Source organism: Aegilops tauschii, chromosome 5 (genome assembly GCF_002575655.3).
Source record: "Aegilops tauschii subsp. strangulata cultivar AL8/78 chromosome 5, Aet v6.0, whole genome shotgun sequence".
NCBI lineage: Eukaryota > Viridiplantae > Streptophyta > Magnoliopsida > Poales > Poaceae > Aegilops > Aegilops tauschii.
In genome coordinates, this window is record NC_053039.3 from 388,133,664 (window position 1) to 388,146,737 (window position 13,074).

Here is a 13,074-nt window from a genome sequence, read left to right on the forward strand (position 1 = left end):
AAAACTCAGGGTCTCATGCCACGCATGCATGCTCGGCGAGGGAGACACAGTCTACCGCGACGGGATAGGGTCTGCCGCTTCGATCGCGACATGAGCAGCTTGAGCGCCAGCAGACCCATGATACCTACCACGACGACGGCGGCACGAGAGTTCAGGGCAGGGCAGGGCCGTCTGCTCGCCCTCTATCTACCGGAGCCCAACGACAGGATCGATCTCTGAGGTTTGTCTGCCAGTTTTAATCCCACCACAGTCCACCAAGGGCAAAACGCGGTGGTAAACCAAAAACCCTAAGAAAATCTGTTTTTTCTAGAGAGGATGCTAAGAAACTCTGTTTAAGTTTTTTTTTCATTCAAGAAACCTGAGGATGAATTTTTTGTTGAGAAACAGTAACTTGTGGATGTTTACGTGCATGCGGTTGTATGTATACTGTGGCCCACTGGTCTTTTCTAACCACCCCGCAGCTATCGTAATGACAAGTGGTGCTCGCGTCGCTCCCGAGCGACCGAGGGGATAACCCTAGCCACTGGCGCGCGTCCCCCTCCCTCCCCTCGCCGCCGCCTGTCTGCGTCGCCGGGCAAAGCCCGGTGGGTGCTGGCGGGGGCGGGCACTCCCGGGCGGCGGCGCGCGGCTGTGGTCGGCGGCGGTGTTGCAGAGCGGCAGGCCAGGCGTGGAGGGGCGGACGCAGGTGGTGTAGGGCGGATGCGTGGCCGGGGTGGCGGCGGTGGCTTCGGCTAGATCTGCCCCGCGGGAGGTGCGGGTTGTGGCGCGCGACTCTGTTCGAGGCGGGCCCTGGCGGCCGGTGGGTGGCTCAGGAGACGGTGCCTTGCAGTGGGGCGCTCGTGCGTCATGGCGGTGGTGCGGGTCAGGGTGCTGGCTCCTCTGGAGGCCTTCTTCGGCGGTGGGGTGCGGTTGATCCGGCGGCCCTCGCCGGCCGACGGGTGGCTGCCCCTTCTCGCGTGGATTTGGCCGGAGGCCATGGTAGGGCGTCAGGGATGACGCATGGGAGGCTTCTAAGTGGACGGGTGCGCCGGTCCGAACGAGCTCCGCTCCCCTCCTCCTCCCCTATTCCAGTCCTTGTGAATCCTGGTTGCAGATCGGTGTTCGGGGTGGGACGACCACCGACGGTTCCGATGATGCATGGGTTCTGCCGGTCGGCTCAAAGCCCGCACCTTTGATGGTCTCCGGAGTGTCTAGACGCAGGGCGGTGGCCCTGGTGGCAGGAGCTGCGGGCTCGTGGGTGGAGCTCGCGGCTCGGGTGCTGACAGGCTCGTTGTCATGGCCGCATGCGCAGCATGGGGGCGGGCCTTCGATGATCTACGGTGGTGGTGCGGCCGGTGCTCTCCTGTCGTGCCGTACCCTGGGCGGAGGCGGAGGGTGGTGGCCGAGGTGAAAACCTCATCTGATTCGGACCAGACCGATGGCGGCGGCGTCCGTGCGTCGCTCCCTTCCCGAAGGCTCCATGGCGGTAGCCCTGCGTCCTTCGTGGTACTCCGGGTGAAAACTCGATTCAGTGGATCGGCGGTGGCGGCTCTCCGGTGTCGTTTCTTTCTTGGAAGCACCGCTTTAAAGTTCCTGGGTCGTCGAGTTTCGGCTTCGTCTCCTCGGTGGAGCGCTCCTTAATTCCTCAGCTATGCTCATATGTCTACTAGTTATTTGCTTTGGGTTTTTGGATTAGTGTTGTCGATCGTCAGCCCCTTGTATGTGCCTTGTGTGTGTGGTGTCGGGTTTGCATTTTGTACGTCGTTCGTTGCTTTTATATATAATAAAGTGAGGCGAAAGACTTTTTCGGTAATGACAAGTGGGCCACAGGTAAGATCATTCGTGAGTATTTTCCTATCTATCTCTTGAAATGTAGATCAAATCTGTTTATAAAATGTTCAGATTGTTTCACCCTGATGATGCAATGGTACGTGGTAGCACCTAATGTTGTGGGAGCAGTAGATACTTCCTCAGAGCATTGATTATTAGTAACACTAATCAACTTGCCACTCGCCAACTGCTATTGACTAGCAGGAACTAATCTTCTATACTTCAAAATGTATTGACATGCCCTCTTGTCTCCTACATTGGCATCTAGGATAAAACGTTGGGAGGATCTCACTGACAACTAAATCGCGGCACGTCAGCCCCACGAGTAACTCATGAGAAAACGACATTCAAAAGCTACCATATATACATATGGAACCAAGCTTCAGCATGCCAGTAATGTATATGTCCATTTAACATCACACCACAGTAAAGGGGTTGGATACTTCAGTTAGCACCTAAACCATCATTTTTTCGAGTTCAAATCAACATGATCTGCACGGCAAAAGGCGAAAAAAAGAGCTATGTACATAGCATTTGCTATAGTTAGGCAAGAAATGAAACCAACATCATTTTGTGGAATCACTTAATTATGGAACCACCACAGATATCTGCTGGACTGCTGCTGCAGCTGGAAGCAGCATCACGCTGGCTCTTCTTCAACTTCTCGGCACAGAACTTCCTGGTGTGAGCACCCTTCACGTTGAATTCCATCAGGAGCTCTTCAAACAGAACCTCCATTTTGGCCTTGAAGGATGCAGTTCGTCGACCTGCACCTTCATGCTTCTCTGGCTTCACCACGTCGCTGCTGCTGGGTCCTTGAGCATTTACAATTTCCAGTTCCTTGCCCTCATCGTCCTCACCAGGGACTACGGACCCAACTCTGTTGCCCTCCATGTAATATTTACATGCAGCCAGAATGGCACGGCCGCGTTCACGGAAGTGCCCGGCAACGAGATCTTCAAAGTGCTGAAACAAGCAAAGCAACTGTTAGTAACATCACATACATCAACGTGCAGCAAGTTATATTTTGGACGAATCTTCGCAACCATGGGCACTTGTGCACTAGTGTCGAGAACCGCAAGAACTTAGTAATTATGCAGTATGTTACCTGTGGAGGCCTACGAAGCGAGTACAGCATCGTCCTACACGAGTTCTGAAATGTTGTATCATTATACTCCAAGGACCTCCTCTGTCCATTAGCATATTTGGCATCGGTCTCGAATCCTGGCTCGTTGAAGTATGGCTTTTCATTCAACACGAGAGCTTGAATGGAGATTAGCACTTGCAGCATGGTCGACTGAGCCGAGTTCCAATTCTCACAGTCATCGCCACGCCAGGTGCCCAGGAGGCTAAGGCAGACTCTTCCACTAGCATACAAATTTGGATTAAGCTCAAGTCCTCCAGATTGATAGTGTAAAACCTGCAAAAGCACCATAACAGGTATCATTTTTAAATCAAATCGAAATATGAGAATACATCAAAGAAGAAGTTATCAAGTGTCAATACTTACAGGAGGACGTGCGGGGTAACTAGCAGGGAATTGAGGAGTGTTTGACAAAAAACTACCAGAATTGGGGCTTCCGTCCCACAGAACTACCACTTTTTTAAAAGTGGCTGATTTTTTTTGAAATGGAGGAGGACCCCCGGCCTCTGCATCTGGACGATGCATGCAGCCATTTTATTAATTATTCACACAAGACCTTACAAAGTCATACAACAGTAAGATTGAAGCCACCGACTAGGCAACAAAAGTGTCGCTACTCCTATCCAACTGATGAAGGGATGCTGATAGTCTGGGCCTAGTACCAAACAGACCTCGCAGCCAAGCCTAACATCTAAGGCCTGAGGTCCCATCCAGGACGCCTGCCGGGTATGGGTCACCTACCAGTCCGGCGTACTCCTCAACCAGGACGCCTGCCGGGTCTGAGGCCGCCGCAGCCACTTGCCACCAATCCATCTTCAGAGCTGTACTGATGCATCTACCTTGCCCGGTCTAGCTGCCGTCGACGCCACCACGACGCCAGACCGCGTCACCCTCCTGCGCGAGTCCATCTCCGCGCATTGGACGCAGAGTCACCACAGCGCCATGCCGCCGAGATCCGCCGCCATCAATGAGTGAGATGCCGCACCGCTCCACCAAAGAATCCGTCCTCTGGTCCTGCATCCAGCCGCTGCTCAAAAAACGATGCCCCCATGAGGAAAAACGACGCCCCAAAAGCACCGCCATCGTCCGATCCGGAAACTCCGGATCAAGGTTTTCACCCAGAGCAGCGCAAGCAAGTCGACAGAAGCTGCAAAGGCGATGTCTTCAACAAGATAACGACGCGAAAACGCCGCCATCGCCCGCCATGACCCGAGTCATAGCACGATTTTCACCGGCAGCCCCGTCTCCCCACTGTACGCCGAGACTGGATGCGAGAATCCACAACCATCTAGCCGACCACCTCCGGCGAAGAAGATGGCCACCACCTCCACGCCAAGGGCCGGAGCCCCCGACGTCCTCGTGTCACGTGCCTAGTCCAGAGGCCGCTTGCCGCGCCAGAACAAAGGATGCGCACGACGGCTCGAGGAACCACCATCCATATCCGAATGGGATCCAGATCGGACACCCTAGCCGCCTATGTTTTTGCTGCTGCAGCAAACTCCTGACACTGTGATAGACCCAAGCTTCTGTGGGCTTGTGACTGGATCTGACAGAAGGTGCATCCTGCACAGGCAGAGGGCAGGCAAGTTTGTGGCATTTGAAGGACTGACACTGGCAGGAGATTCATCGGATGTGCTACTGCCAGGACGGCATGGTCGGTCGTGGTGTCGCCGGAGAGCGAGAAAAAGCAGAGGAGAGCAAAGTGGGGAGTGAGCTCGGGGGAGAGTGAGGGAGCAGGTGGGGACGAGCCCGGTCGGCCAGCTTATACCTGGTCCGATGCGGCCCGGTCGGCCCGGTCGACCAGGTGCAACGGACGAGCGAGCGGCTCTAACGGCTGGGACGGAGCGCCGTTAGCCGTTACCGCTGGCGTCCACCTGACATGTGGGCCACTGCTGTCAGAAACGGGTTGATAACTACCAAAAAATTGGAAGCGCGTGACTAAAAACTACCAAGTTGACCAATTGACCGTTTTAGAGCGTTTAAACCCGTTTCTGACAGCAGTGGCCCACATGTCAGGTGGACGCCAGCGGTAACGGCTAACGGCGCTCCGTCCCAGCCGTTAGAGCCGCTCGCTCGTCGGTTGCACCTGGTCGACCGGGCCGACCGGGCCGCATCGGACCAGGTATAAGCTGGCCGACCGGGCTCGTCCCCACCTGCTCCCTCACTCTCCGCCGAGCTCACTCCCCACTTTGCTCTCCTCTGCTTTTTCTCACTCTCCGGCGACGCCACGACCGACCATGCCGTCCTGGCCCAATAGTAACGAGACCTCGGACGACGATGACGAGTTCATGAGCGAGTTTAGCAGCATGCAGATGGAGTATTTCGTAAGTCAGCTAACTCTATCCTCTCCTCTCCTTCCTGTGTGTTCTAGGGTTAGGGTTAGGGTTTGAAGATAATTGAGATTTCTTCCATTTAAGTTCATATATGTGAGCTGTAGTTGATACACATATGTTTTTGCTGCTGCAGCAAACTCCTGACACTGTGATAGACCCAAGCTTCTGTGAGCTTGTGACTGGATCTGACAGAAGGTGCATCCTGCACAGGCAGAGGGCAGGCAAGTTTGTGGCATTTGAAGGACTGACACTGGCAGGAGATTCATCGGATGTGCTACTGAGGTAATGGACCAAGTTGGTGTGGATTTGATTAGCTTGATTTTCTGCTATGTAGTGGAAACAGAGTAGCGTTTAGTTGTTGTTTTTCTGAAGTTTCCTTAAGTGTGAAAACTTATGTATGTCTGAATATTGTACTTGTAGCAGAGAGCACTGGAAACATATTGATGTGTTGTATTTTGAGTATAGAGCTAGCTAGTGTACCTATGTATAGCACATGTGTTTATGATTTGTTATTCTAAATTTGCTTGTTATCTGTGGTGTTCACTGCAAATATAATTTGATTTTCAGGATGGTGTGAACTGTGGTGTTCTGGAGTGGGTAGATGCCCCCTGGACTGTAATTCTGCAAAGGTGCTTAACCAAGCTCTGGGATATGTATCATGAGCAGAACATTGGTAGAGCCCGGGATAATGAGGCTCATGGGACAGAGGTTGCAAAACTGCAGAAGGAGCTTGATTCTCTGGCCAATCAGTATAGCCAGCTGGTGGATGATGTGTCCAAGTTGTTTGATTATCAGGATGGAATCAAATCTCAAGACATGGATTGCACAAGCCAGGCAATCAATGAACTGAAGGAGAAGAAGAAGCCACTTGAGGAGCAAGCAAAGATTGAGCTTCAAATGGAGAAGCTTAAGCTCAAAAAAGAACAGAGGTGCATCCTTCAGAGTCAAGCTGATATAATCCAAAACACAAGGAAGGCCATGAAGGAGATAGAGGTGGACAGAGACCACCTTAAAGAAGAGAAGAAGAAGCTGGAGAATGTCATTGCTGAGCTCCTGAAGGTTGGTCATGGGTGCAAGGAAAAGCTGGACAAGATCAAGGAAGTTGTGATGGAGGAGTGAAGTGGTAGCTCTGGATGGTAAGTATATATGAGGCCTATATATATAACTGGCCTTGCTATGTTATCTGATGCAAATATGCATCTTAGCTAGCTATAATACTATATATGAACTGCCTATGAACTGTCCTGGTTTCAGATCATTTTGGGGATTTGTTTTGTGGTGCCCATGGCACTGCATGTGATCTGTAATGCTTTAAGATATTAACTGCCTATGAACTCCAACATGTAATGCCAAGTATGGATAGTAAGTTAGCTTATGAACTATAGTCCATGATGATGTTAAATTTCTATTTTTTTCGTAATTTGTTGCATCCAGTACTGACCTATATATAGCACATAGATAGCACATAGAATTATCTGATCTTGGATACACCAGAGATAGCACATATTCTCTGTAACATAGATAGCACATAGTCTCTCTAACATAGATAGCACATACATGCAAATCAAGTTTTAGATAAACATAACTGACGATACTGAACTTGTGAACACTGACGAAACTGAATTAGCTAACACTAATTTCAGAGCAGGTTTCAGAGATAGGTTCACTTAGGCAACATAAATAACATTGGATCTACTGCTCATCTTTAGGATTTGCTAAGCATGCAGAGCGACGCATGATTTGCTTGATCTGCCTTGGATCTGTTTGCTTCTGCACTTCCTCCTCTTCATCGTCTTCGTCGATGACGAGGATGGGAGGGGGACGGCGGCGAGCCTGCTCTGCAGGTGGCGCAACTATCTGCAAGTCGTCGTCGTCCTCTTCCTGCACTACTACATCAGTTGCAGCTTGTGTCGGAGCAACATAGCGGTGGGCTTCCCATCGCTTACGCTGGCCATCATCGGAGGACTCTGCCTCTCTCATTGCCCATAGTAGAGTGTCGATGGGTAGGATACCCTTACCTTTAGTTCCATAGCTCTGCTGCATGCACTTCTTCTCTTGAGGCGTCGCCTTCTTCTGGACTAGGTCAGCAACATCTACTAGTCCATCCGCGCTGTTGTATCTCGTAGCTATCTTCATGTAGTCCAGGAATAGATCCCGATCACCGCGCGCCAAACCAAATAGCATGGCAACCCAGCCCTTGCCAGTGGGGAATGGGTTGAGCCATGGGTCTGGTGTGGAGGAGGAACCAGCCATGGGTGCAGAGAGGATGTGGTTGTCAGAGAAGTGGCGAGTGAGGTGAAGTTGCGGAGATCCAGTGAGGTTGATGTTAAGTAGTTGAAGAAAGAGGAGACGTAGTAAAGAGAGGTGGAGTGATGCAGTAAAGAAGTTGAATTCAGTGAGACTTGGTGGTAGTTGTACTGTAGTTATTGCGTGGTGAAACTTGTGCTGTTTAAAGTTGACAGAAACTTGTGCAGATTCAGAGGCAGTGCACAATAATTCAGATTCAGAGGTAGTTCAGAGCAGGTTTCATTCACATAGATCAACCATGCTAACTTAAAACATAGTACTTCGCAGGATCACATACAATTGATCTAAGTTGCTAAACTTAAAACAGGTAGATCATACACTGCAGCATCATCATCTACATTGCAGCATCCTCAGTACTAACGTAGCAGACGAAGACGCTCTGAACGACGAACAGGACCTTGGAAGCTCTGTTTTTTGGCCTTGTTTTTCTTGCTAGATGAGCATGCTTCCTCCTCCTACACTGGTGGCCGCTCCAGCTCCGGCAGCGCTTGCTCTGGCTGCATCTCCATCATCCTCATGAGGGGCAGCACTGGCACTATGCGTTCAGCTAGGTGATCCACCGGACGCAGATTCAGGCGGTCTTGGTACATATACCAACAGGCTCGCTGAAAAGGGTCCGGTGAATCCCTAGCTTCACCCATTGCCCAGATGAGGTTTTCAATCAAGGGGTGATGGAGGTCAGGCAGACGCTCCCTCTCCTCGTCTGTGGCGGCTACCCTGACGGCGAGCGCTTGGTTCTGTAGCATGGTAGGGCTGCTGAACCAAGAACTCACCTCACGCGCATACTCCAGCTTCTTGGCGTCGCCGGCACACAGCTCCCGTAGGGCCCTATGCCAACCCTCTCCAAATGCCATCGCCGGCGTGAAGGTGGTTTTTTGGATGGGGAGTTGGATAGGCTAATGGTCGAGTAGAAAGAAAGAGAGGAGAAGTGGAGACTACACGTTTTGGGTGTTGTCTTTAAAGACATGGCTGGCCACTACTTGTGTGTGGATACTTCTAGACCTACATTAACTACCATGAACCACCACGCACAAACAATTACAGAGCACAAATTAAGAAAATTCAGTTAACTTCGCATACATTCAGAGAAATTGATAAGAATTCATACAAGCTGGCATTTATTGAAGAGAGAAATCCATAGCAAGCATTAGTGAGAATAGATTCACCACGCCGAATCAAGAATTCTACTCCACTTAGTCTTAGTCTTTTTTATTAATGCATCCACAGGAGCTCTAATGTCATCTCTCAATGCTGGTTGTACTGATTTGGACAACCACTTTGTAGTAACCTTTGTGTTCTCTGCACATGCTCCACAAGTGTGCAACATATCACACTTCTTGATGCAGAAAGTTTGCTCATGAGCTATCTTAGAGGCACAGATATAAAAATCACATCCATGTGCTCTCTCTGAGCACCAAACAATAATCCTATCAGGGGCATTTCTGTGATACTGGAAATTCCTCAAAGTCCTGATGTGAAAATCCCTAAGTGCATCTCTGAACACATAAACATTGGTGAAGCACAGTCCCTTACAAAACAGTTCTTGTGGATCTGGAAGCTTTTCATTGAACCATACCCTTTCCTTCATCTTCTCCAACCTTCTCTTCCTACCACTTGGTAGTTTGAAAGCTCCTTCAATCTCATCTTCTTCATCACTAATTCCAGGATCACCAGGAAAACAAAATTCATCTGCTTCAGGAACCAGTCTGGTTTTTCCTTCTTCTCAACCTCATGGTGTGATCTACTTGTTGGACCAGGATTTCTCACTGCCTTCAGCTTCTGGACCATTGATCTATTTTGTTTTGCAGCTTCTTCTTCAGAGGAGGAGCCTGTATGTAATTCCACATTGCTGCCATCTTCATCAGAAAGAAATTCAGACACATCAGTGTCACCTTCAAAATGGTTAAGGTCAGCTTCTCTCTGAAGATTGTTGTTCTTAAGCTCATCCTTTCTGTCTTTGGTTGCATCCACCAGCATCGTGCAACTTTGTTGTGTGTTAATACAATGTTCAGCAAAATAACTATCTCTATTTTCATCTGCATTAGAAGGCTCATCTGCTCTGACAACTCGTATGTTCACAATCTTTTCCTTATCTAATTGGATCAACATCTGCTGCAGATCATCTTCACAACCAACATGCTCTAGACCTTCTATTCCTTTCTCCTCATCAACAACATAGTACATATAATCATCAGCTCCACAGCCCTCAGACGCAATAAGAGAAACCAGAGTAATATATGATATGTCTGACTGGTAAATTCTTCTAACCACAGATTCTCTGGCTAGGAAATGAAACCAAATTGCTGACATAGATTAAGATAGTTATAAGTAAACGACCTGGACAATATTAAGATTTCTGACAGTTAACTGTTTTTCAGTTCTCTGACAGCTTGGATTTACTGAAAACACAACGCAATGTTAAGGTTGCTAACAGATTTCAATTTACCATTGTGCACTAACAGGGTTGTAATCTGAATCTAAGTGTGCAACTAGCCTATATATCATGCTTCTAAAATTAACCTAAAATTACATAAACATTATGAGAAATCAGATGCCATACCTCGCTCCGCCAGCAGGACGAGGAAGCTTGCGCCGGCCTCGACCTACGCTTCTTCTCGTCGACGGTACTACAACCGGAGGCGGCCTCACCGACATCTGGGACGGCTGAGATTGCGGTTGGGAAGGCTGTGGAACCACGAAGCTTCTGCTGCCTAGCCAGTTATCAACCTCCGAGAAGCCGGCAACATCGCCTCCCACCACGTCGGGGGGGGGGGGGGATTGCCTCCAAGCGATTCGGCGCCGGAGTTTGCATCCACCGCCGCCATGAACGCCGCCAGCTAGGGTTAGGAGAAGAGCTCGAGGGAGAGTGAGGGAGCGTGGGGACGAGCGGCCCGGTCGGCCAGCTTAGTCCTGCTCCGACCAGGTGCAACCGCGACGGCCGACTCTAACGGCTGGGACGGAGCGCCGTTAGCCGTTACCGTTGGCGTCCACCTGACATGTGGGCCACTGTTGTCAGAAACGGGTTTAAACGCTCTAAAACGGTCAATTGGTCAACTTAGTAGTTTTTAGTCACGCGCTTCCAATTTTTTGGTAGTTATCAGCCACATTTAAAAAAGTGGTAGTTCTGTGGGACGGAAGCCCCAATTCTGGTAGTTTTTTGTCAAACACTCGGGAATTTGAGCATCAAAGAAGAAAAGGCCATCATGGTAGGGTGTCCCCTGGGGCCCAATCATCACAGCCCTGAGAAGGTCCATTCGATTTTCCGAGACACGAACATATATGGACGCTGCACATGGAATAATAGTTCATGAAAACAGTACAATAATGTGCTTTAGTAATTTAAAAAAAGGAGATTCAGAAGTGAGCTGCAAGGCTTTCTAAAACCGTTTAGGTGAAAGTAATAATAAATGATGAATTTAAAATACACATAAAAACACTAACAATAGAGCTTTCTCCAACAAGGCAACATAAACCCTCAGAAGAACTGAATTTGCACAAATTTTGGAGCAACATTGAGTAATAATGGAGAAATGAGTGGTTCAAATCAGATCCCCATTGTGCTTCAAAATTTGTATGTATCCTTCACTTGAGGGGAGCATCTAAGAACATATTTATAGAATTCCTCATGGAAATAGCTGACCTGGTAAATTGTTCTCCAGGAGTTTCCAGTCATGCTGAATTCTTTTTGTCCACCCTTTCCCTGTCTGGAGTGAAGTTAAAGAAAGAAATAAGTGTCCGACTGGAAAAGAAGGTACAAAATAAAACAGTATGCATTAGATTTTTACCTTTCCAACAGGGTTTTTAGCATAATGATGATCAGGGAAATCCTCAACAGTGTCGAACTGCTTAAAAAACCTGTATTTCTTACCAAATTCATCCTCTTTTCCTGACATTGACTTAAAATTGCCAGGCCCGTCATCAGTTATAGCTTTCTGCAACAATGGTACACTAGCCTCCACACCTGGAGGCAGATCTAAATCGTCAAATTTATACTCCAGCTGCTGATTCAAGTCAATTTGCTGATTGAAGTCACTTCCGTCAAATTCATAATCAGGACCCTCGTATTCATCATCATAGTAGCCTTCATCTTCATCATCCACATAACAATTTTCTTCCTCAATTTCACAAGAGTCCAAATTCTGTAGCTTAGCTTCAGATGCTTCGAAGGAATTATTTTCTGTAAAGGATCCAACTTCATCACTGGATGAAGATCCCTGTAAAATATGTCAATGTAGTTATAAACTAAAACAAGCATTTTAATGGTAAATACAAAGTATCTAGGAACAAAGAAAGCATAATTGATGTGGAGTGGGAACCGAAACGTTTTGTTTCCGAAGATTAGGGTGGGTCGTATTCCATGGTTACAGTTCTACCAAATAATCTGGGAGGCTTGTTTGGCTTATTCCTTTCACTATAGGACTAATTCCGGGAAAACCTGTAAGAAGGTTTCAAGTGATGTACTACCTCCAATCCATATTAGTTGTCGCTGATATGGATTGGAGGGAGCATCTGTTTTAGTGAACCACCTCGTGCCAGGTTTTCACTGGAAGTATGGTGGCCTGCTGCACCCTGTTTTTCACACTCATAACAGCAAGAAAAAACAGATATCTATCCTAAACTACATCCACATGCTACAGTTAGCTAGCTACTACTCCCTCCGTCCGGAAATACTTGTCGCATAAATAGATAAAAATAGATGTATTTAAGAACTGAAATACGTCTAGATACGTCCATTTCGCTGACAAGTATTTTCGGACAGAGGGAGTAGCATATAGTCATCCAAGCAATTTGAGAAACAGAGTAGTCTTTTTTCTTAGAGAGACGAAACAGAGTAGGCGAACTTTATACCTTTGGAAGCTCCGGCACTGAATGTCTCATCCTTTTGGCAGCTTGAGGATCACCGTCTTGATGGCAGCGCGAGCGGTTTCTGTTGGCGACCGACACCGAAGCAGTCGACGTACCTGCAGCAGCAAATCATCCACGGATCGATGGTGCAGACATTAACTAACAACTCAACATGAGTTGACAGCAGAAAGAAACCCAGCCAGGGTCTCATGCAATGCATGCTCAGCGCTGTACTTCAAGTGGATCAGTAAAGTCCGGAGAAGCTTCGGTTCATGGTGCAGCCACAGAGCATGCATGCTGGAAATCGAAACAGAGCGGCGGCGAGGGAGACGGAGATGGAGGCGGCTGCGGCTTACCACGACGGGGTTGGGTCTGCCGGCCCTGCCGCCGCATGGACACGAGCCGCTTCAGCGCCAGCAGTCCCATGATACCACGGGAACAGCGGCTAGACGACGGCGATCCTCCTGGTCCTCGGGTTGGGTCGGCTCGAGAAATCAGGGTAGGGTCATCTCTCAGGTTTGTTTGTTTTTACTACTAAAGTCCAGTTTTATTTATTTATTAATCTCACGAGCGTCCACTGTCCACACGAAGAGCAAAACGCGGTGCTAAACCAAAGTCCAGAACCCCACGAAACTC

The 13,074-nt window shown here is 48.7% G+C and overlaps 1 protein-coding gene across 1 annotated transcript; it reads right to left on the reverse strand.

The window, feature by feature from the left end:
* Nucleotides 1-2,388: 2,388 nt before the first annotated feature.
* Nucleotides 2,389-12,864, reverse strand: LOC109751580 (probable ubiquitin-conjugating enzyme E2 25). The gene is made up of 9 exons (XM_040389811.1): nucleotides 12,795-12,864; nucleotides 12,442-12,554; nucleotides 11,379-11,807; nucleotides 11,234-11,297; nucleotides 10,762-10,879; nucleotides 10,667-10,669; nucleotides 3,320-3,338; nucleotides 2,918-3,229; nucleotides 2,389-2,775 (listed from the first exon to the last, which is right to left on the reverse strand). The coding sequence occupies exons 1-9, from the start codon at nucleotides 12,862-12,864 to the stop codon at nucleotides 2,389-2,391; spliced, it is 1,515 nt and encodes a 504-aa protein (XP_040245745.1).
* Between the last annotated feature and the right edge of the window lie 210 nt (nucleotides 12,865-13,074).